The sequence below is a fragment of the Artemia sp. Qi Xiang Cuo genome, chromosome 1, assembly GCF_049724085.1.
Source record: "Artemia sp. Qi Xiang Cuo chromosome 1, ASM4972408v1, whole genome shotgun sequence".
NCBI lineage: Eukaryota > Metazoa > Arthropoda > Branchiopoda > Anostraca > Artemiidae > Artemia > Artemia sp. Qi Xiang Cuo.
In genome coordinates this window covers 7,524,200-7,550,537 of record NC_142794.1, presented here as the reverse complement: position 1 = coordinate 7,550,537, position 26,338 = coordinate 7,524,200, and the positions used below count along the sequence as shown (strand labels likewise).

The 26,338-nt window shown below is 34.4% G+C and overlaps 1 protein-coding gene across 1 annotated transcript in view; it reads left to right on the top strand.

The window, feature by feature from the left end:
- Window positions 1–22,085: 22,085 nt before the first annotated feature.
- Window positions 22,086–26,338, top strand: part of LOC148955972 (uncharacterized) — a 325,370-nt gene continuing 321,117 nt past the window's right edge. Inside the window, exon 1 of the mRNA XM_089093393.1 lies at window positions 22,086–22,141. Within this exon, the coding sequence (XP_088949519.1) occupies window positions 22,103–22,141 (39 nt within the window). The 5' untranslated portion in view covers window positions 22,086–22,102. The remainder of the gene's footprint in view (window positions 22,142–26,338) is intronic.

Genomic DNA, 26,338 nt, shown 5'->3' with positions numbered 1-26,338 from the left:
CACCTGCCCACATTGAATAACAAGGATAATCAATTTTCTAAATAACTCCAATCTGAATTATTATCTTCTCTAAAAATCAAATTTAAATAAAAAATTTCTTATATTAATAAACCTTTTACAATTTCATGTTTTGTTTGCCATCATGAATCATGAATTTGACAAAACATGAATTAGCAGGTTCTGCCTACAGGCCTAGCAACAAGCTGACGAAAACCCGACAAAAGCGATAACAGGAAATCACTGAACCGAACAAAGCAATATTGCGTAATAACGATATACATGAGTGATTCCTATATGTCCGTCTATAGGAAGATTTGACAATTCTTAGTAAATTTAAAAATAGGAAGCAATGTACGATCGAAACTATTTGAATTAGTAACCTACTCGTTCAGAAAAGAAACAGGATTTTAACTGTAAAAAAATTAAGTTTCTAGGTGGTATAATACAGTAATTAGAGTAGTTTAAATGTCAAAAAGTTCTTGAAATGATAAGGCATCGCAGGTGACCGGAATTTGGAGACTTTTGTCCGTGAATATGATGATGATTAATTCCTATCAAAGATTCTGTCCAGGAATAGGCAGGTGGCCGACTACTGGGTGTCTTACCCTAATTTATTTAAGCAGAACATCTATTTTGCAAGGTTTCACTTGTATAACTCACATATTTTTAAAGGTCATCAAAGGTCAGGACCCTCTAGAGGGAGAAGGAGTTGAGGTGGGTACTTCAAAATATCTTCCCGGGACATACTTTAGCCTGTAGACCCATCCCTGAAAGTTTCATTTTCTTAACCTAACCCCTTTCCAAGATACTCAAAAGTAGCTAAAGTAGAATTTTACCAAGACAAAAATGTAAGTAGCTGTAGCTGAAACATTTTTCTAAAACTTAAATTAAAACTACTTCAAGTACTAGGTACCTTAGCAAAATTATGAATTCAAAAATCAAACATTTCTTAAAAAAGTTTTTTGTCCAAGTTTGCTTATTGCTTGATGTTTTAGTAATCTTGAGAGGATTTAAATAACTAGTACCCTTACAGGTCTCAGAGAATATCCCACCAACAGCAAAATAGATTTAACATATAGGCCTAAACAAAATAGCCTAGAGAAAAAATGTAAAAAGAAACCAAATCTACTTTTTTTTTTAGGGGGGGGGGATTCCTAAAACATCCTGCTTTAAAAGAATTAGTTTAAAAGGGGGGAAGGATATAGAAAGGCTATGCACTCAGGAATTTTTCTTTGTGATAGCCTAGGCCTAAACCAGCATTCCAGAGGGCAACACACACATACACATGAAAACTCAAAAATAGGTACCTAACCTACTGCAAAATACTTTATAACTTCCATTCAAAATCAATGGACATGGTTGAAGCCTTCAGCCTTGACCTCGTTCCCTACAGTGCAGTCTTGACAAATCCACAGTTCAGTTGGAATTAGCCTCCAGGTCACAAGTAGAAAGCAGCTAAGTCCAATTTGCCAAAAATTACTTACCCTTTCACACCCACTGTCAGTGGATGTTTAAGACAGGAATCTTATACTAGATCTATGCTCCATACAATCTGAAACACAATGAGTCAGCAGATTATGCTTTTCTTCTGTTATTGCAGTGTTTCCACTTATGTTTTCAAACATCTGTAGAATCTTGAAAATTTTCGGGAGAAAATCGGGAGATGGCTCTTAGGATTCGGGAGAAAATCGGGAGATGGCTCTCAAGATTTTGTAGAATTTTCAGTAAGAACTTTTTTTTTCGTTTAAATTAAGTTTTTGGAGGTGCTCCGGCCATATGCGAATAAAGTACCAAATTCTAAAAGTTCAGAGCGCAGATTTACTAGAGCCAGCTGCGATTCCGAAAAGGAAATTCGTTGATCAACTTTGTCAAACATGACAAAATTAAGCAGCTAGAAGCTTGAAATGTATTTAATTTTACAACTAAGTGCAGTCACGTTTCATTCAGACTCTAAAGCTGTTTAATTAAGACATTTTTCTTCATCGACCCCTACTTTTTCTCATCCTTTCAGGCTCCAAACAACAGCCTGCTAAGTTCAAGACGGAGACAGAAAATATGGACGAATTACGAACATCAGGCATTTAACTATTGAGTCTGAGTTAAGCGGATAATTTTTTTTTTACCACCATCCCCAAACAGTTATTATCAAATGACAAAGAGAGAACGCAAATTTGCAGCTCATTAATAATAATATAACTGAAAAAAAGTATAAAAATTAACAAAACTTTCAGACACATATATCACATTACGTTCATAATTTGTTTCTATCGTATCACTTTTTGTGTGAGCATTCCAATCTGATTAGACAGTTAGTCAGCTGTGCTGGCAGACACTACTACTCCTTTGAGCCTCTTTCTGAGGAGAATTTCAACCGTCAGTTTGTCTGCTGTAACTCCGACTCGTTTCATTCCAAGTTTCGTCTGAATTGTGGAAGCCAGAGTTACCGTTGCCAAACGATTCCTTCTGTCTGTCTTTACTTCCTTGAGTAAGCTGAATAGTCCTTCTGAAGCAACAGTCAAAAATAGCAAGAAGAACAAGTATTGCACAAACTTTGCTAAGTTAAGAAACCGTTTATTTGCACGGTGGTTCCTCGCATTCAAAGCCGATTTCCAGTAAGCCACGGCTGTCAGAGTTAATGTTTCATCATCATTGGTACTATCGGCCTGTTCCCGCCACTCCTTGTCAATGGCAATTCTCGACCAACCTGGCAACGAGTAGCGTCTTAAATATGGCCCAAGGGTGGGTGGGTTTAGTGAATTAGCGTTCTCGGGTTCAAAGAAACTAACCACCTCATAGATATCATCATCAAAACTAAATCTTTTCTGTATCTGAACAATAGTCTATTTATAAAACCTGGGAGCGGACAAATACATTGGTTCAGTCTCAGTTTTTAGCTTCTCTTTGGTCGTCAGGCTGATCACTAGCATTCGCATCTGTGGTCGAATTTACAATTTCTTCTGCCGCATCTAAGCCAAGGTAAATATTTGTCAGAGGAAGGTACTGCAAACTATTTTCAGGGTCAACGTTCAGTCCCTTTTCTTGAACATACTTGGTGGTCATGAAATTTCGAGACAAAATCTTTACAAGTTTCACTGATTCTTCTTTCAAAACATGAAACAGCAGTAAATCTGCTTGGAACATTGTATTAAACTTGTTAATAGTCCGAGAATGTACTCCATAAACATCATCATGACTTTCATAAGTGGATTCTGTTATGCATTAAACACAAGCTCATTTCCATACACGGGGTCCTCAAATTCCAAATTCCTGAAATAAAACTTCAAGGGTTCCCAAAGCTGAAGAATCTGTCTTAGACACGCATGAACTGAGAGCCATCTTGTTTGTCAAGGTGCAAGAATTTTTAGCCATCCCATGTTGCAAAAGTCCTGGAAACTCTCCAAAAGTATTGACTCGTTTTGAAATGTCTGCAAAGTGATTATAAAAATGTCCTGCATAGATATTCCAAATTTTTTTGAACCATTTTACAAGCATAAGATGCCACAAAATGGATCTGGTGGCAGCTACACTATACAATCGTAACCCATGGGTAGTTTTCCCTTATAAGTAAAGAAACAGAGTCATGGGCTCCCATCATAACGCTTGTAGTGTCACTGCAGAAACAAATCCAATTGGTCAGTGGAACCCCATCTTTTTCTTGAACCTGCAGAGAATTCCTCAGTTTTAAAAACAGCATTTCCACAGTTCTGTTGGGGCATTCCACAAGGTCAACTAAATCAACCTCTGTTTCCAAATTCTCATTTGAAAAACTAACACAGAAGGCCAACTATTTGGCAGTCGAAACATCAGTCGTCTCATCAATTATGATTGAAAAGGGGTTCTTTTCCAAAGACTCCACCAGCATGTCATTGTAGTTCACTGACAGGCCCTGGCGGACTATATTCGTCACTTTCTGCTTACCTAATCTTACTTGATCAGTAATATTCTTATGTGGCATATTTTTCAGAAATGGTACTAACTTGTCAACCAGCAAAAATGGTAAATTGTTTTCAATAAGAAATGCTGCAATTTTCGTCTCTGTATCTTGTACTGGATCATTTGATGTAGACCCCAGGAACTGAATTATAGACTTTGGAACTGAATTTGAAGCTTTGAGGTTCTTCTTGTGTTTCTCTGACAGGGAAAGTTTTCTCAAAGCTGTTTCCCCTTCTTCATATGAAAATTTTACTGAGCATGCTAAGCACCAAGCCAATTCTTCATTAAATTTCTTTGTTAACCAACCACCAAATTCTCTGTCATTCTCCCATTCTTTTAAATATCTTTGTTTATATTTTTTTTTCTTCTCTTTCTCAGTGTCAACAGATGAACTTCTTGTCATTCTTATTTCACATGCTTCATTTGAATCTGACAAGCCTTCTTCTAGATCCATCTTACCACAGACCTATAAGAGGTATGATTAAAAGAGACTAAAGTGAAAACTTCTCAGGTTTTAATAAGTCCCATCAAGTGGAAGTGAAATTTTTACTAGGCCACTTAAGTTCAAGATTGGGTCGGGAAAGGTTTTCCAACAGTTGCCGGTCCATCCATTGAAAGGGGAAGTTATTCTATAAAGAAGTATAAGTACGTGAACCCTAATGGTACAGTCTCAAGCTACTGGAATTCCTCAAGGTTAAGTCCCTCGGCATTCAAGGAGCCAAAGTAGAATTTTACCGATTCCAGATTAGGGACTTTTGCTGGTGTTGGAAATTAGTAGTTAGGCCATACTCTTGACTTTTTCGATGCTTTCTGCGAATCGGGGATCAGACATCAAATCCGAAAGGCGGCTTTCGGCGTTCCCAGGATTTTTTTCGGAGGGGGTTTTACTGAAAGATTTTTTTTTCGGGGGGGGGGAGAGGGGTACACAAAAAAACTCAAAAAACGTGTACAAAATTCGTTTATATCTATTGTTGTTACGTTTTTACGAGTCAGACAAATACTTCGGGGGGGGGGGTTCAGACCCCCCCCCTCTGGTTACAGCCTTAAGAGTGACAGAATAGAGTTTCTTACCATGGAGATTCAAATTAAGATTTAGGATTTGCAAAGGACCAAAGAACCGGCACTTTTATTTTCCAGGATATGTGGTCGTTGCCCACAACAAAACAGCGTGTCAATGGAGATACCATTACTTTTTACTCATACGAGAAGAAATATCTTTGGAATTATAAAAAATAACCTAACCAACAGATATGACCTGCGTTCTGGGAAAATAATTTTAAGTTGTATTTGTCCAATTTGTGCTCATAAAGTATTTTATTTTCGTCATATTTTGTTTTATTTCATTAGCATTGACCAAACTGGTACTTGTGCATTATAAGGTACACACGGAAGAAGTCCATTTTGTTTAATGACAATGAAATAAAATAAAACAGTATTAAAATATATTAGCTTATAAACAAATTTGATATATATATTTGCAATTTAGGAGGGGGTGGGGGTAAAGCAAATCATATACTAAATACATAATATAACTTAGGTGGCTTTCCCCCCATAAGCCCCACAAAACAATAGTTTAGATATTGTAATGTCAATGAAAAACCAAGCTGTGCGATCAATTTATCTAGAAAATGCCCGTTTGTCTGGTTTTCGTGTAGTATTACCCTTGCACAGTCTATAGAGGTGGGTGACATATAATACCCTAGTACAACCGAACATCACTTCTGGAGTGTTTCTCGTATAATACATAAGCATCGTATTTTTAAATAAAAGAATCCATCACAGCAGTTTTTTCAAAATCTATAGAGGAAAAGAATCACAAGGGGGGGGGGGTACCCCGTAATCAAATTTACGCCACTGATGCCAAATATTAAAGCATTAATTTAGGGTGGTATTAGGGTAAATTATTAAACAAGAATAGATTTTAAAAATCTGATAAAAGGCAAATGTCGAGAAAAACATGGTACTTGTCTGTTACACAATTAAATAAAAAAAAAACAGGGTTTTTTAACTGAAAGTAGGGTACGACGTTAAAACTTAAAACGAACGGAAATTATTCCGTATATGAAAGGGGCTGTCCCCTCCTCAACGCCTCGCTCTTTACGCTAAAGTTGTTATTGTTTTAAAACATAGCGTTGTGAGAAAGAGTCTAACTTTAGCGTAAAGAGCAAGGCGTTGACGAGGGGACAGCCCCTCTCATATACATAATATATTCTGTTCGTTTTAAGTTTTAACGTTGTTCCTTACTTTCAGTTAAAAAAAACTTTTTTTTATTTAATTTTTGAACGTTTTTGAATTAATGCAGGTTTTGATTTTGGCTAACCGTATATTAATAATTAAAACAAAATTTGCACACCAATTTAATTTTCAATTGGTGAAATGGCTTTCTCGAAACTTGTTTAATTTTATTTACGAACGTTTTTATTAGTAATAAATATAAGTAACTTATGAAATAGCTAACGTAACGAACATCTCCATGCACAGATTTTCAATACATATATTAGGGGTTCACCCCGTAGTCAATACCTTGCTCATTAAGCTAAAGTTTGAATTTTGTCCCAATTCTTTAAAAATGACCCCTTAATCACAAAGGCCGTTAATTAGAAAAAATAGCTCTTATGAAAGTACTAAAAAATCTTTTGTTTTAAGAGCGAGGTATTGACTAGGGGGTAAACCCAATCATATATATAATAATTTCTGTTCGTTTTAAGTTTTGATGTTGCTCCTTACTTTCACTTGAAAAACTTGTCTATTTATATTTAATTTCTTAACTTTTTCTTTAATAATGCAGATAAATCCGGCGCCCCCTTCACAGCAATGTCCCTTTCCCTACGAAAACTTCCTTAATGGAAAGATCCTCCAGTATAACCCCCGACCCCCCCCCTTCTAGCCGAAAAAATCCCCCTGAAAACGTATGTATATTTCCCAATAACCAATAGAATATGATAACATTGGGTAAAGTTCATAACTTTCAGCCCTCCTCTCGGGACTTCGGAGGATTAAGTCATCCTGAAAGACATAGTTATCAGATTTTCGACAACGCTGAACAACATGGCTATCCCACAATCTTGATGGAATAATTTTGGGAAAAAAATAGGTGTGGGTGGGGGCCTGGTGGCCCTCCAGTTTTTGGTCTGTGAAACAAGGCACCAGAACTTTTAATTTCCGTTCTAATGTGCCCTTCCAAGATGTTCTAGGACCAATGGGTCGATACAATCAGCCCTGGAAAAAAAAACATAAACACGCATCCGTGATTTTTCTTCTGGCAAAAAATTCAAAATTCCACATTTTTGTAGATAGGTGCTTGAAACCTCTACAGTAGGGTTCTCTGATACGCTGAATATGATGGTGTGATTTTCATTAAGGTTCTATATTTTTCAGGGGGTGTTTCCTCCTTTTTTCCAAAGATCAGCCAAATTTTCTCATGCGCGTAAGTTCTGATGGGTAAGACTAAACTTGATGAAAACTGATTAAAATCTGATTATTTTGATGTATCTATTGGTATCAAAATTCGTTTTTTAGGAGTTTCGGTTACCATTGAGCCGGGTCGCTCCTTACTTAAAGTTCGTTACGAGGAGCTGTTTGATAACCATTCGAGAAGTGAAGTTTGGTTAATACAAATTAAATTAAACAACATAATGAAAATTCAACAGTTTAGAAACAATTTTGGGTTGTATATTTGCACATTAGGGGGGGGGGGGTAAAGCCGCGCAGATATTTTAGACGTAGCCTAACCTAACCAAGGTATCTTCGTTTGCCCTTATACCCCAAAGGAATATTGTTCATGGAGTGAGAGACCCCAGTTTGCTTAACGCAAAATAGCAATCCTCTTTTTATAGAAGCTGCTTGACTAGTTTTTTGCGTCACAAATTCTCGACTGGTTGTGGTATATTAGACAGCACAGTAGACAGAATATACAGTAAGCTTATCGCAGATCATTTCTGGTCATCGTGAACATTAAGCTCCTCCCACTTCTTTCTGCCTTAGCTTGTTTAGCCTGTTTTATAATGGGTTTTTGTCTGGGTTTTTGTACCAGTAAGCTTATCGCAGATCATTTCTGGTCATCATGAACAAAAAGCTCCTCCCACTTCTTTCTGCCTTAGCTTGTTTAGCCTGTTTATAATGGGTTTTATAATGTCCGGGTTTTTATAATGGGAGAGATAGAGAATGATCATACTGTCTAATTATATAAACTGTGATTAGACAGGTACCAAAAACAATTCCAGAATATAGAGCAGTAATAATTTTATCAAACTTGGTTAGGTAATGATCAAAATATTTTTAAAACATTCATCAACAAAACAATCAGTTGGATCCTATTTAATTACTGGTTTTAAGATCTTTGATTGTACGACAGTGTCTTTTTAGTCTAGGATTTCAGGAAGAGAGTATTTAGATAATGAATTACCTATGTTAAAATATCTTATTTTAAGATAATTTCTTATAATCTTTATAGCCTATACTTTTCAAATAATATTTACTATGTTTGGTCTATCTGAACGATTAATCTTCTTATGACTAAAACTGTATATACTATATAGATCTAAATGCTTTCTGGCGTCTGGCCTGTTTGTCTCTAAAACCTGTCCTGTAATGTATTAATGTCTTCAGCATCTAAAAGTATCTTCAGCATCACAAGACAAGAGAATAATCTATCAATGAAGAGCGTTACTTCCTTTTACACGAATGTTTGTCAAAAAATTTACTAGAAATCCTTTATTTTTTACGGGGAAAGCATACTTTTTTTCCCAGGGATCAAGTTTTCTGGAGATTTTCGGGAGATTCGGTATCTTCTTTTTTTGTCGGGAGAAGGATTAGAAATTCGGTAGATCTCCCGAAAAATCGGGAGAAGTGGAAACCCTGTGTTATTGCACAATTAGACTTGCATTGTCGTGCTCGAAGGGCCACATAGCTTTCAGGGCCATCTCTAACAACAAAACGTTTCTTTTCCGTGGTTTCAATTCCAAAACGACCAAAAATCACGATTACAGAATAAATGAAAACCAAAACGTACAGAAATTAAATAAACAATCAGGGCAAAAACATACAACAAGTAATAATATAAATGAATAAATAGATCTTAAAGTGAGTAATGCTTAGATTGAATATGGAAATCTAGCTTAAAACGGCTCAGATTGCTGAACTGAGTTGAGGCAATGAATAGATACTATTGGGAAAGTGATTGGAGACGGTGGGCATCCGTGAACAAGTGCTAAATTGAGAGAGGAATTTAAAGCAATATTTGGGGGCGCCCACCTGCCCAGAGTCTCGGGCAAGTGACCCAAAAATTTTAAAAATTTTTGAAAAATTCAAATTTTTTGCAGAATGTGGGGCTAAACTTAGACAACGAATAAGGACTATTTGAAAGATAAAGATGGCTTTAAACGATTGTTTGCCTGTTATTTCAAGCAAATTTATTTTGCTATGTCAATTCTAAATTCTTGGTCAACCTTCTTAAGACCATAGTCGGGCGTGCCTTGTTTGCCTCTCATTACAGGCAATCTAACGGTCTTATGTCAATTTTTGAATTCTTGGTCAGCATACCTGAGACTCTAGGCAGACATGTCTTTCCAAAAACTAACAAACAAGCATTTGTCGAATAAGAGAGACCATGCATACTCCTGCCATTTACCCGTGCCTCAGCCATTTAAACATTTGCCACTCAATTACTTGGACTATCTGTCTTGGCTTTTTTCTGTCTACAATTAGCCATGTCTTGATGCAACCTACTGCAAATTACTTGATAACTTCAATTCAACTTGATAACTTGATGCCTAGCCTAAGGGCTAGTCACGTAGCTGATTTCGTGAACCTATTTCAGCAAGGGTATATTCCACATCGAGTGATTATAATTAATGATGCTAAGAGGCAGGGCTTAGTGACGTTTTTCGGTGATTAATCATCATTAATTACGATTATCATTAAATACGATTAATTAAATACCTTAAGCTCTAAAGCCCTAGTACATTCCTTGTCTAGAAGGTAATTAATGATGATCAATCACCGAAAACCTGTCACTAAGCCCCACCTCTTACAATCATTAATTAGAATTACTCGACGTGGAATACACCCTTGCGGAAATCGGTTCCCGAAATCAGCTACGTGTGCCTAGCCCTTTAAGGGCTGGGCACACGTAGCTGATTTCGGGAACTGATTTCCAAATCAGGACCAATTTTAAAGGAAATTGGCGTCGATTTGAGCTTGAAAAATTTTCTAGTTTTCGGCACCGATTTACAAATCAGCGCTGATTTTCATCATGATCATCACAAAAAAAAATAAAGATACAAATAAATAGTCAGCCAGAGGTATGTGCGGTGAAAGACCCCACTACTGAGCTTAGAATTAAACTGAGAACTAAGCTGAGATCAATCAAGTAACTATTGATAAACTTTAGTTGAGTATTTGTGTCCATGATTTTTTGTTTTGAAAAATTTGCGCAATAAATTTTTCTTTCAACTACATTTTTCTTACCGCTATCGTTTGTCCACTGATGCTGAAATCAGTTCCCGAAATCAGCTACGTGTGCCTATCCCTTTAGAGTATAGACTTGCATTCTCATGCTCGCAGTGCCAAATAGCTTTCAGGGCCATCTCTAACAAAAAAATGTTTCTTTTCCTTGGTTCCAATTCCAAAACGACCAGAAATTACTATTAAAGAATAAATGAAACCCAAAACGAACAGAAATTAAATAAACAATCATAGCAAAAACGCACAACAAGTAATAATGTAAATGAATAAATATATCTTAAAGTGAGTAATGCTTAGATTTAATATGAAAATCAAGCTTAAAACGAAAACAAAATCTACTTATTGAAGTATAAATGAAACTAAAAACGACCAGAAATTAAATAAACAATCAATGCAAACAATTATACAATAGATATTAATGTAAATTAATAAATAAATCTTAAAACGAGTAAAACTTTGATTAAATGTGCAAATCAAGCTTGAAATGAACAAAAATCACGACAAACAAGAGTTTGGGTATGACCTCCTCCTCACTGTAAAAGTCTAAAACCTACTGCGTCATTGGCACTTTACTGAAAACTATATGCGTCTTGAACAGTCTTGGAAATTATAAACAAAATCAAATTGAATATTTGATGTTTAATGATATTAATAGTTGAAAGATCCATCAGTTCTAGAATTTATTTCACTGTAATTGTATTTTTATTTTCAATGCTGTAAGAACTGGAAAAGAAAATATTTGTAATATAATCCGTTTTCAGTTAAGCGCCAATGACGCAGTAGGCTTTTGGTTTTTGGCAAATATTTTTTTGATTTAAGCTTGATTTTCATATTCAATCTAAGCATTACTCACTTTCAGATCTATTTATGCATTTATATTATTGCTTGTTGTATTTTTTTGATATGATTACTGATTTAATTTCTGTTTTTTTTGGGCTTCATTGCTTCTTTAGAATTAATTTATAGTCGTTTTTATTTTTAGTTTCATAAGTTATTTTTATATTTTTGTCTGAATTTAAAAAAGACCTTTAATTTTATTTTAAAAACTTATTTTTAGGAAAGTTTTTGTAAAATAATTTGTGTTCGTTTTTGATTGCAAAAAATGTTTAGTTTAAAAAAATTCCTTATTTCAAAATCAAACTTTGAAAAAGAATAAAATATTCATCAAAGTAACAAAACTAATATCAATTTAACAATATCAAAGGGAAAAAATGGGTTTGTGTTAACCTCTGAGTTTTTATTATCTGATGTTTGAACTATTTTTAAGAAAATTGCTATCTCAAAATTTTTATCGCTGATGGGTTTTGGGAAAAAAGGGTGTTGGGGGACTATATTAAGCTTTAGTCTCTTTTGACTCTTTAAAAGTGAACTAGACCTTTCTATTTCCAATCAATTGAACCCTCTCTGAAGTTTATACGAGCATACCTTCCATAAGAACCATATTTGCCCCCAGAGCAGTATTTACAAAGCCTGCCCTGACCCTGGGTAGGGGGCGGGGGTTGTATTGACACAGGAGTTTTTCTTATCTGACCTTAGAACTATTTTTAACGAAATGACCATGCGCAAAGGAGTTTTTGTTATATGATCTTTGAACTATTTTTAACAAAATGGCTCTCTGATCAGTTGCCCTCTAATCATTTTGAGTCTTAAAAAGGGCACTAGTACTCTCGATTTCAAATCGAACGAGCCCCCTTTGAAGTTTATACGACGACCCCTTATATGAAGTGCCTCTGGGAAAAAATAAATGGAGTGTGGGGGAGGCTAGCTGCCCTCCAATCACTTTTGACTCTTAAAAAGTGAATTACAACTTTCAATTTCAATTAAATGAGCCATCTAGGAAGTTTATACGAGCATCCCTTCCATAAAAACCATATATGCCCCCAGGGCATAACTTACAACACCAAACCTCGAGCACTGGGGGGCTGTGTCGACACCGGAATTTTTTGTTATCAGAACTTTTAACTATTTTTAACAAAATTTCTATCTCAAAATTTTTATCTGATGCATTTAGGGCGTGGAGGAAGAGGGAATATATGCCCTCAGATCTCTTTTGACTCTTAAAAAGTGAACAAGAACTTTCAATTTCCAATCAAATGAGCCGTCTCCAAAATTTATACGAGCATCCCTTCCATAAGAACTATATATGCCACTAAAGAATTACTCATAGCAACTGCCTCCGGGCTTTGGCAGGCTCCGTTGACACAGGAATCTTTTTTATCTGACCTTTAAACTATTTTTAATGAAATGGCTATTATAAAAATTTTATCGGATGGTCTTGGAAAAAAGGGTGTGTGTGTGGGGGGGGGGGGGGTAGTTGCCCTTTGATATCTTTTCACTCTTAAAAATTGAACTAGAACTTTCAATTTCCAATCAAATGAGCCCCTCTGTAGTTTATACGAGCATCCCTTTCATAAGAACCATGTACGTCCCCAGGATAACACTTACAACGTCTATCCCCCGGGCTCTGGGGGAGTTTTTCTTATCTAATTTTTGAAATATTTCCAAAACACTGGCTATCTCAAAATTTGTAGCGGACGGGTTTGGGGGAAAAAGAGCATGGGGGGCTAGTTTAACTCTCTTGACTCTTAAAAAGTGAACCAGAACTTTCAATTTCCAATCAAATGAGGCCTCTATGAAGTTTATACGAGCATCCCTTTCATAAGAACCATACAGGCCCATAGGGCATTACTAAGAATGCCTTCCCCAGTGCCCTGGGAGGTTCTATCGACACCGGATTTTTTCTTATCCGACCTTTGGACTATTTAAAAAAAATGATTATCTCTAAATTTTTATCAGATGGGTTTTGAAAAAGAAGGCGTGGGGGGGGGGGAGCTAGCTGCCCTCAGATCTCTTTTGACTATTAAAAAGTGAGCTCCGACTGTCAATATCCAATCAAATGAGCCCTCTGAAGTTTATACGAGCATCCCTTTCATACGAACAATATATGCCCCAGAGCATAACTTACAATTTCTGCCCTTGGGCCCTGGGGGGTTGTGACGACAGCTGAATTTTTGTTATCTGACTTTTGAGCAATTTTTAACTTAAAGGTTATCTCAAAATTTTAATGGATGCATTTGGGGAAAAAGCGTGGGGGGGACTAATTGCCTTCCAATCTCTTTTGACTCTAAACAACTGAACTAGAACTTTCAATTTCCAATCAAATGAGCCATCTCTGAATTTTTTACGAGCAGCCCTTCAATAAGAACTATATATTCCCCCAGGGCATAACTTACAACACCTGCCCTTGAGCCCTGGGGGGCTGTGTTGACCCGTGAGTTTTCGTTAAATGGTCTTTGAACTATTTAAAAAAAATCTATCTCAAAGTTCTTATCGGATAGGTTTGAGGAAAAAAGGGCGTGGAAGGGGGGGGGCTAGGTGCACTCCAATAGTAGAAAGGCCTTATTGACTCCGATCAGTACATAATTCGGTTATCAAAAGAACGTATCTCCGATCAGTACACCAAATAAGGGCATAGCCTCCCTAGGGAGAACACGTGGTTAATTGCTAATGCTGACAGTTTCCGAGAACTTGATTGCGTAATCGATTGGGAATTTGGAACACCTGTGCTGTCAGTCATTCATCAAATTGTTTCCGGGCAAAGTTTAATAATATCTGACAGGTGCTGTCAATCATTAATCAAATTGTTTCCAGGCGAAGTCTATTAATGTCTTTGATGTATTTCCAAGGAGAATTGTTTCTGGAAGTTTATTAATATCTTTGGAGTTCTACCAAGAGAATTGTTTCCAGGCAAAGTTTTAATGTCTGACAGATGATGTCATGATTGATTGATTGATTCAAGAAAGGGGAATTAATTTGTTGTTTCTAAGGAGAATTATTGATTCACGAAAGGGTTTCTTAGTAATTTGAAATGTGACAGCGCAGGGATGCCAAAAACAAAAGGAACACGCAGAAATTACGTTTAGGGGTTATTTGGGCGAAACTGTTTTAGACATTTTAGAGAATTATTTCGGCGAAACAGTTAGAGACATTTTAAAAGATGATTTTAGAAGAGGTTTTAGAAGAGAATTTGAGGGTGAGACTCTGTGGTCGTTATAATACACAAGTTCCATTTGAACAGTGTCATGAGGTCCCCTACCCCAACCCCAAAGGGCCCTCATACCCCACCCCAACCCCGAAGGAAGCCACCGGTCCCAAAAGGTTCCCTGGGCGCCCAAAGGACCCTCGGATTCCCAATGTTATTTTATGTTATATTATGCTATGTTATGTTATGTTATGTTATGTTATGTTAGGCTATGCTATGTTATGCTATGTTATGTTATGTTATGCTATGTTATGCTATGTTATGCTATGCTATGTTATGTTATGTTATGTTATGTTATGTTACGTTATGCTATGTTATGTTATGTTATGTTATGTTATGTTATGTTATGTTATGTTATGTTATGCTATGTTATGTTATGCTATTTTATGTTATGTTATGCTATGTTATGTTATGTTATGTTATGTTATGCTTTGTTATGTTATGTTATGTTATGTATTGTTTTTGATGGTTAGATTAATGAACTGAATTTAAGAAAAATTAGAAATAAAGTGAAAATTTTTATCTTCATGGTAAATAGTCACAATCATAGTATAGTCATTCCTATCTTCTTTGGAAAAATTTAGAATTGAACCTTAAATTTTTTATGTCGTTGAGAGATTAGGAACTGAAATAGAAGCTTTTTTCATTTTCAATGCTAAATTTCAGAATTGAACTAACTTTTTTTCTCTTCTCTAAGAAAATTCAGAAGAGTACTTAGAACGTAGTATATTACATTTTGCACTTCTTCGAGAAAACTCAGAATTAAAGTGGAGCTCCATATCTTCGTGAAGAATATTCACAATCAAAGTGTAACTTTTCCTATCTTCAATGAAAAAATTTGGAACAGAACTTTAAAATTTTTTCATCTCTGTGAAAAGTCGGAACTGAATTTAAGAAAATTTAGAATTAAAGTGAAACTTTTTATCTTCATGGAAAATAATCACAATCGTAGTATAACTTTTCCTATCTTCTACGGAAAAATTTAGAAGTGAACTTTAAATTTTTTATGTCTTGGGACTTTTCTTCTTCCGGGAAAATATTTGGAACAGAACTTTAAATTTTGTCATCTCTTTGAGAAAAGTCGGAACTGAATTTAAGAAAATTTAGAAATAAAGTGAAACTTTTTATCTTCATGGAAAATAATCACAATCATAGTATAACTTTTCCTATCTTCTACGGAAAAATTTAGAAGTGAACATTAAATTTTTTATGTCTTGGGACTTTTCTTCTTCCGGGAAAATATTTGGAACAGCAATTTAAATTTTTCATCTCTTTGAGAAAAATCAGAACTGAATTTAAGAAAATTTAGAATTAAAGTGAAACGTTTTTATCTTCATAGAAAATAATCACAATCATAGTATAACTTTTCCTATCTTCTATGGACAAATTTAGAACTGAACTTCAAATTTTTTATGTTTTGGTGAACTTAAAACTGAAGTGGAAGCTTTTTATTTTCTCTGGAGAAATTAGAATTGAATTGTGTTCTTTGGTAAAATTTAGAAGAGAACATGAACTTTTCTATCTTCTAAGAAAAATTTGGAACAGTATTTTAAATTTTTTCATCTCTTTGAGAAAAATCTGAACTGAAGTGGAAACTTTTTATATTATTTTTAGGAAATAGATTTGATCAATAACTTATTTCATTTTCATTGAGAAAATTCAGAATTGAAGTTGAACTTTTCTTCTTCCGGGAAAATATTTGGAACAGAACTTTAAATTTTTTCATCTCTTTGAGAAAAGTTGGAACTGAATTTAAGAAAATTTAGAATTAAAGTGAAACTTTTTATCTTCATGGAAAATAATCTGTGGAAGCTTTTTATTTTCTCTGGTGAAATTAGAATTGAATTGTGTTCTTTGGTAAAATTCAGAAGAGAACTTGGACTTTTCTATCTTCTATGAAAAATTTGGAAGTGAACTTTAAATTTCTTATGTCTTGGTGAACTTAAAACTGAAGTGGAAGCTTTTTATTTTCTCTGGAGAAGTTAGAATTGAATTATGTTCTTTGCTAAAATTCAGAAGAGAACTTGAACTTTTCTATCTTCTAAGAAAATTTGTAGCAGTATTTTAAATTTTTTCCTCTCTTTGAGAAAAATTTGAACTGAAGTGAAAAATTTTTATATTATTTTGGGGAAATAGAATTGATCAATAACTTATTTCATTTATATTGAGAAAATTCAAAATCAAAGTTGAACTTTTCTTCTTCCGGAAAAATATTTGGAATAGAACTTTAAATTTTTTATCTCTTTGAGAAAAGTTGGAATTGAATTTAAGAAAATTTAGAATTAAAGTGAAACTTTTTATCTTCACGGAAAATAATCACAATCATAGTATAACTTTTTCTATCTTCTATGGAAAAATTTAGAAGTGAACTTTAAATTTCTTATGTCTTGGGCCTTTTCTTCTTCCGGGAAAATATTTGGAACAGAACTTTAAATTTGACTCTTTGAGAAAGGTCGGAATTGAATTTAAGAAAATTTAGAATTAAAGTGAAACTTTATATCTTCATGGAAAATAATCACAATCATAGTATAACTTTTCCTATCTTCTATAGAAAAATTTAGTAGTGAACTTTAAATTTTTTATGTCTTGGTGAACTTAAAACTGAAGTGGAAGCTTTTTATTTTCTCTGGTGAAATTAGAATTGAATTGTGTTCTTTGGTAAAATTCAGAGGATAACTTGAACTTTTCTCTCTTCTATGAAACATTAAACCTGCTAGTAGTATCATTATCTCTCAAATTCTTTTTCTTACATCTCTGACCTTTTTAATAGATATTCTGAACGTTTGACGTTCTAGAATACCCTAAAAATAATAAACTCTTAACAAAATAATGCATAAGATATTTTTAATGAAATAATGACATGTAGAGTATTAATATAAAAATACGTTAAATACATTATTATACATTATTAGTACACTTGCACTTCACTTTCCGTCAATTCATCTTTATATTCATTGATGATATTGTCTGCTATTGCCCTTTTTATTCTGCCTGCGATTTCACTGTCTATTGTCACATTATTTTTACATAGATAGCAGTTTTGGCACATTGACATGATATGATTTATGATGTTGGTGCAGCTGTATGCATGTCTTCTTTTTCCTTTTGCTTTCATTCGAATGCTAACACCGGAAAGATAGCGATAAGATCTATCAACGGCTAACATGCTACCAGAGCCAATAGCTAGAAGTTGCCCCTCTTCATCAACATATTATTTTTAAGTTGACATTCTCTTCGACTACTAATTTCTCTGGTAATGTTACTCTCGCATATCCACCGTTTACACGATTGAAATTCTTGGGTACTCTAAAGAAATCTAACTTCTCGCTGTCATGACAACGCATGCATACATTTCCAATAGTGTTACCACTTGCACTCGTTTCATAGTTCAGGTATTTTTCCTTGTCAGCATTCAACACGACGATGATTTTATCATGCGCACATACTTTCGTCGAATAATTCATCTTCACTTTTCTACAGATATGAATTGTGTGTTTATCCTTCCACTGCGTCAAAAATACTGATTTAATGCATGCAATAAACTAGGTAGTGTCGATAAACTATCATAGAGTACCAGTGGGAAAGCCGTGACGTGTCTATAAACAAGCACAGAGTACAATTGTTAGAGTCATAAGCATATTTCATATCATTTTAAGATTTAAGAAAATTTAGAATTAAAGTGAAACTTTTTATCTTCATGGAAAATAATCACAATCATAGTATAACTTTTCCTATCTTCTACGGAAAAATTTAGAAGTGAACTTTAAATTTTTTATGTCTTGGGAATTTTCTTCTTCCGGGAAAATACTTGGAACAGAACTGTAAATTTTTTCATCTCTTTGAGAAAAGTCGGAACTGAATTTAAGAAAATTTAGAATTAAAGTGAAACTTTTTATCTTCATAGAAAATAATCACAATCATAGTGAAACTTTTCCTATCTTCTATGGAAAAATTTAAAGCTGAACTTTAAGTTTTTTATGTCTTGGTGAACTTAAAACTGACGTGGAAGCTTTTTATTTTCTTTGGAGAAATTAGAATTGAATTATGTTCTTTGGTAAAATTCAGAAGAGAACATGAACTTTTCCGTCTTCTATGAAAAATTTGGAACAGTATTTTAAATTTTTTCATCTGTTTGAGAAAAATCTGAACTGAAGTGGAAAATTTTTATATTATTTTGAGAAAATAGAAATGATCAATAACTTATATCATTTTCATTGAGAAAATTCAGAATCAAAGTTAAACTTTTCTTCTTCCGGGAAAATATTTGGAACAGAATTTTAAATTTGACTCTTTGGGAAAGGTCAGAATTGAATTTAAGAAAATTTAGAATTAAAGTGAAATTTTTTATCTTCATGGAAAATACTCACTATCATAGTATAACTTTTCCTATCTTCTACGGAAAAATTTAGAAGTGAACTTTAAATTTTTTATGCCTTGGTGAACTTGAAACTGAAGTGGAAGCTTTTTATTTTCTCTGGAGAAATTAGAATTCAATTATGTTCTTTGGTAATATTCAGAAGAGAACTTGAACTTTTCTATCTTCTATGAAAAATTGAGCCTGATAATAGTATCTTTATCTCTAAAAATTCTTTTTCTTACATCCCTGACTTTTTTAATTGATATTCTGAACGTTTGACGTTCCATCACACACTAAAATAATGGACTATTAATAATATAATGCTTAAATTATTTTTAATGAAATGATAAAATTTAGAATAGATTCATAAAAATACGTTAAATGCCCTATTCTATAGTATCAGCTAACTTGCATGTCACAATGTGGTCGTGCTCCGTCATATTCATTGATGATATTGTCTGCTAATGTCCTTTTTATTCTCCCTGTGATTTCACTGTGTATTGACACATTATTTTTACACAGATAGCAGTTTTGACGTATTATTATATTTTATTTATTTATTTCTTCTTTCTTTTCTCTTTTTTTTTCTTTCTTTCTTATTTTAGTGAATTTAAAATATGTTATATGTATGTGTTTTTTTTACCTGATTCATCCCACGTCAACCGTTTGGCTTCGGGTGAATCATATTGATTTTTGTACGTAAATTTTTGTTAATGTTTAATAAATATATCAAATAAATATATCACTATATCACGAAACAGAAACTGCTGTTCATTTTAAGTTTCATTGTTACTCTTCACTATGATTCAAAGATTTCTTTTCAAAGCTATAACGTCAAAAGTAATTTTATTATGAAATAATCACTTGTTCGCGTTTTTGTTTAGGGATATGAGATATTCTCGCGATTAAAAAAAAAAAAATGACGAAATGAAATCCGCTTGGCGAAATGGCGCTTGGCGAAATGAAATCCTTTAGTAAGACAGTCCCTTGGAGGACAGTTAAAAGTCCCTTGAAGTAACAAAACTAACCCACTGACCGCAAAAATGTCTTGTAATTTGGGCTCCCTTTCAAACGATTCCTTGTTTAACAAAACCCCATGTATCCCAAACCTTTTAGCTGAACCATGTCATTGGAGTCAATCTTCATTTAACAAAGCCATCATTTAGCTAAGCCCTCAAATAACTAAACCTCGATTCAACTCAAACTCATTGCAAAGCTCACCTTGAGCTAAGCTGAGTTACCATAACTGGGGCTCAGTTAACTGAGGATTAATTTAAGGTCCAGTTAAGCAGGATTTGTATTAAATTTGGGTTGTGTCTCACGGTACTTGTGTTGCATAGGAGTTGAGTTAAATGAATTGGGTTGAAAGAGACTCAGTTAAAAACACACTGAATAGAGCTCCTTCGAGTGATTCTTGACTAGATGACCTGAAAATTAAAAGTTAAGTTGGCTCTTAATTTTCTAATTTTTAATGCCATCTATACAGAATTAAATTTATCATATTTTCAGAAAGAAAGGAAAAATTCTCTCAACATTCAGATTTACCCATTGCACCTACCAAGTAAAAAATAATCCAATTTCACCGGAAGCGAAACCATGTTAATGCAAAACTAACTCTAAATAGAACAACTATTCCAGAAGATAATCATATTAATTACCTAGGTCTCATGCTTGACCAAAAACTTAATTTCCACCTCCACATTTCAAACACAATAAAAAAATGCTATATAAAAGCAAATATACTAAAAAGACTTCTTTCCACACCCTGGGGCTGTAAAGAGAAAACCTTATTCCAGTTTTATAAATCACAAATAAAACCCCATATTGACTATGGGCTCATCGTATATGGTGCATGTGCAAAGACCCAGATGCAAAAAATTGAAACAACACAAAATGATATAATACGCCTCATATTTGGTCTTAGGAAACCCACAAGCACCAAGTTTCTGCTTATGGTGAGTGGATTGATAACAATAAGGGAGAGACGTAGCTTTCTCTTGACAAAACATCTTACAAAAATTGAATCAAATAGCTCACACACTCTACATAATTGGTTAAGAAATCCAGCCATATATAGAGGTATTGCAGATGAGTATGCCAACATTCAGAAGAAGTTCCCCGTACCAGCAAAGTCTATTGCACCCACTTTCCCTCAATCCCCTCCATGGAATTGATCAAGTCCCATAATAAATACTGATTTCTCAACGTGAACTAAAGATTTAACCCCCATCGCTTTTGTCCAGAAAAAATTTGCTGAACTTAATACAATTACCTATAAAAATCACTTCCAAATATTTGTTGATGGGTCAAAAATGAATGAGAAGGTAGCAAGTGGTGCTTTCCTTCCTCACATGAAAGTTGAAATGGGTGAGAGATTATATAATAATTTATCTATAATGTCTGCTGAGTTAAATGCCATAATCATGGCATTAGAACACATTAAGGAAAACCAACCTTTGATTGCAAATTCAAATAATATTATTGTATATTCCGACTCTTTATCAAGCCTTGAGTTGCTGGCCTCAGCTCCTCAATATAAGCTGGATATTGACACTTATCATTGTCTCAGTATTATAGATAATCTTGCTTCAAGTGGCATAAAAACTTATTTTCAGTATATTCCTAGCCACTCTGGCATAAGTGGTAATCATCAGGTTGATGAAATAGCAAAAAATGCTATTAATATTGACCAGCCAAGTGGAAGACCAATCCCGATTAGAGATATTTACCAATGGAGACTATCACATATTAATTTTAATAAGATTAATCCTATTCTTTTCTCGTTTCCCAATAAGTATCTATCTAAAATTTATCATAGAACTCGTTCTGGAACTAATGGACTAAATTTTTTGCATTCCCATATAAGTTTTCTGATTCAAGTGATTCAATTCCCCTGTCCTCTCTTTGCAGGCATTGCAATTTGAATAATGAAACAACTGGCCATTGCCTATTTTAATGTAATATGCTGACGTCTGCACAACATACCCTGCTTTGCAAACTGTTAAAATGCTTCAAACACCACAAAATCTCACTATCAGCCAAGAGCCTAGCCAACTATACCGGCACACAGAGCATAAAAATCGATATCTATCAACTCATAATTGAACTCCTAGAGTCGAAAGATCTACTGAAAGATATCTGAAAATATATAATAATCATGAGGCAATCAAGCCAGTAGCTCTGTAGCCCACAGAGTGAAGCAAAAGGAAAAGGGCTAAATAGTATCACTGAAAAGCCCGCCCGCTGTTAAATAGAAGAAGAACAAAGGAGGATAAAGGATTTGGCTCTCTTTTCCAGGCTAATCAATGCCTTGTTTGGACTGTAATAAAGTTTCAATCTCAAAAGTAGGTCTTTTTTCAATCTCAAAAGTAGGTCTTTAAGATGATAAAACATCTTACAAAAATTGAATCAGATAGCTCACCCACCCTACATAATTGGTTAAGAAATCCAGCCATGTATAGAGGCATTGCAGATGAGTATGCCATTATTTAGAAGAATTTCCCTGTAACCGCAAAGTCTATTGCACCTACTTTCCCCCCATCCCCTCCATGGAATTGGTCAATCCCCATATTCAATACTGATTTATCAAAGTGGACTAAAGATTTAACCCCCATTGCTTTTGTACAGAAAAAATTGGCTGAACTTAATACAATTACTGGTATAAACTTAGAATTCTGTCACCTGATAAGGAGACATGTTAAGAAAACAATTCTTACTTTAAAATATGTATAATGATCCTAGCTCTTATATTATCCAAGGGAAGAATCTTTATCATCAAATTTTTCCTCTAAAATCTTTCTTTTTCCAGCTTAAGAGAAAGTTTCCTAAAATCACCACGTTGAGATTCAATGCCTAAGTCTTTTGAAATTGCCGCCAAATAAGTTGTTTTATAGATAGCAAGATAGTGTTCATGTCAGTCTTTAGCGTTCATATTTTGATTTTTGCCTTGTGCCACTGATCATTAAAAAAAAAAGTATTAAAAAAACTGGCATGAATGCTATCTATAAAAAAATTTATTTGGTGGCAATTTCTAGCAGCAATTTCAAAAGACTTAGGCATTGAATCTCAACAAGGTGATTTTAGGAAACTTTTTCTCTTAAGCTGGAAAAAGAAGGATTTTTAAAGGAAAGACTTGATGATAAAGGCTCTTCCCTTGAATAATATAAGAACTAGGATCATTATATATATTTTAAAGTAAGAATTGTTTTCTAAACATGTCTCCTCATAAGGTGATAGAATTCTAAATTTATACCCAATTACTTATAAAAATTATTTCCAGATCTTTGTTGATAGGTCCAAAATGAATGAGAAGGTAGCAAGTGGTGCTTTCCTTCCTCACCTGAACATTGCAACAGGTGAGAGATTGTATAATAATGTATATATAATGTCTGCAGATTTAAATGCCATAATCATGGTATTAGAACACCTTATGGAAAACCAACCTTTGATTGATAGTTCAAATTATATTGTAGTTTATTCTGACTCTTTATCAAGCCTTGAGTTGCTGTCTTCACCTCCTCAGTATAAGTTGGAAATTGACACTTATCATTGTCTTAGTATTATAGATAATCTTTCTTCAAGTGCTATAAGAACTTATCTTCAGTATATTCCTAGCCACTCTGGTATAAGTGGTAACCGTTATGTTGATGAAATAGCAAAAAATGCTATAAATATTGACCAGCCAAGTGGGAGACCAATCCCCATTAGAGATATTTACCGATGGAAACTATCAGATATTATGTTTAATAAGAATAATCCTATTCTTTCCCCCTTTCCCAATAAGTATTTTTCTAAAATTTATCATAGAATTTGTTCTAGAACAAATGGACTAAATTTTCTTGCATTCTCCTATCAGTTTCCTAATTCCAGTTGTTCAGTTCCCTAGCCCATTTTTTATTTTCAATGGACAAACTGTAATGTTCCTAATGGAACGTAAGTCTTGATAAAGTTCTAGGCTAGCTTAAATAAGAAGATGTTAACCAGTTTATAAAGTAGACTAGGCTATGTTAGGTCCATGTGGTAGAACTCTAGTTTAAAGGCTCCTTGTTATCTTTGAAATTAGGCGAATGAATCTAAGGCCAAGAATGTGCCCTGGGAAGGTATCATTGAGCTGATGAATCAAACCTTTTGTTAGGCCTATTTCAAGGGTTTCAAAGATGGACATCCACCAAATGGTTAATATACAAGCAAAGTGCATGGCAAAATTCTACTTTAGTTAACAGAGAATTCACACAAGATCAGAAAAGGGACAGTTGGAAAAATTGGATATGAATTCGAAAAAAACTAATGCGGTAAAACAAAAATCGTATTCAGACGCATCGCAATTGTATGCGACTCCCGCTGGAATTACCCTAAGAAAAACACCATCAGATAGAAACTTATATCACTCAGAGGGTGAAATAGACATTTCTGACACGCGTGAAGGGGAAATCTTCAAACCAAAATCAGTAATAGAGCGATCTCCGGTACAAACTGTGGAGGAAGAAAAGAGTTTAAGGCAGATTCAGAAAGAATTATTCCCAGACAGAGAATTCCAGACAAAAGGAACAGTGGCGATAACACACGAAGAAAAATCATCATATAAAAATACGGGTAAAGCAAAACCAACTCACCCTTCAGATGAGGTACAAAATGTAGGGGAGTTGCAGGTATGAGAAAATATAATTATAGAACGAACAGACTCAGAAAACGAATTAAGAGGATATAAAGACAGTGAGAATCATAGTATGCCAAGTAGCTGGAGTAGTAGAAGCTTAATTTCCAGCAGGGGCTGGCGAAAAAGTACTCAAACAGATTCGACACAACAAATATTAAATTTAATGAAATAGAGCGAATAGCCAGAGAACGAAAAGAGAAGGAAGATAGAGAAGAAAGAGAGAATATCAGAGTAGCTGGAGAAAAAAGGAAGAGGCTGATAGACTAGCCAGAGAGCGAAAGGAAGAGGCAGATAGAGAGGATAGAAGAGAACTAATGCAAATAATTGCAGGGAAAAATTCTCAGGAGCCTTAGGGATCGTCCACAGTAAATTTATTGCATGCAGTAAACCTTCAACCAATGAAAGAAAATAAAGATGTACATTTATACATATACAATTTTGAAAAAATGGCAAAATTAAGCAGATGGCCGAGAGAAAACTGGGTAACATCAAAACAGCCCTTCCTTAACTACAAAGCACAAACTGCTTTTAAGGCATTACCGATACACTACTCAAGAGATTTTGATGGACTAAATTGACTACAAATGGAACAAATGGACTAAATTTTCTTGCATTCTCCTATCAGTTTCCTAATTCAAGTTGTTTAGTTCCCTTGTCCCATCTTTGCAGGTATTGTAATATGAAAAATGAAACAATTGACCACTGCCTATTTGAATATAATATGCTGATGTCTGCACAGCATACCTTGCATTGTAAACTGTTAAAGTGCTTCAAACACCACTAAATCTCACTATCAGCCAAGAGCCTAGCCAACTATACCTCCACACAAAGCACAGAAATGGGTATCTATCATCTTATATTTGAACTCCTTGAGTTGAAAGATCTACAGAAAGATATCTGAGGATATCTAATAAATAAGAGACAACCAAGCCAGTAGCTCTGTTGCCCACAGAGTGAAGCAAAAGAAAAAGGGCTAAATAGTATCAACTGAAAAGCCTGCCTGCTCTGAAATAGAAGAAGAAGGTCTAAAAGCCCATTTTTTATTTTCAATGGACAAACTGTAATGTTCCTAATGGAACATAAGTCTTGATAAAGTTCTAGGCTAGCATAAATAAGGAGATGTTAACCAGTTTATAAAGTAGACTAGGCTATGTTAGGCCCATGTAGTAGAACTCTAGTTTAAAGGCTCCTTGTTAACTTTGAAATTAGGCGAATGAATCTAAGGCCAAGAATGTGCCCTGGGAAGGTATCATTGAGCTGATGAATCAAACCTTGTGTTAGGCCTATTTCAAGGGTGTCAAAGATGGACATCCACCAAATGGTTAATATACAAGCAAAGTGCATGGTAAAATTCAACTTTAGTTAATAGAGAATTCACACAAGATCAGAAAAGGGACAGTTGGAAAAATTGGATATGAATTCAAAAAAAACTAATGCGGTAAAACAAAAATTGTTTTTAGACGTATCGCAATTGTATGCGACTCCCGCTGGAAATACCCTAAGAAAAACACCATCAGATAGAAACATATATCACTCAGGGGGTGAAATACACATTTCTGACACGTGTGAAGGGGAAATCTTCAAAACAAAATTAGTAATAGAGAGATGTCCGGTAAAAACTGTGGAGGAAGAAAAGAGTTTAAGGCAGATTCAGAAAAAATTATTCCCAGACAAAGAAACCCAGACAAAAGGAACAGTGGCGATAACACACGAAGAAAAATCATTATATAAAAATACGGATAAAGCAAAACCAACTCACCCTTCAGATGAGGTACAAAATGTAGGGGAGTTGCGGGTATGAGAAAATATAATTATAGAACGAACAGACTCAGAAAACGAATTAAGAGGATATAAAGACAGTGAGAATCATAGTAGGCCAAGTAGC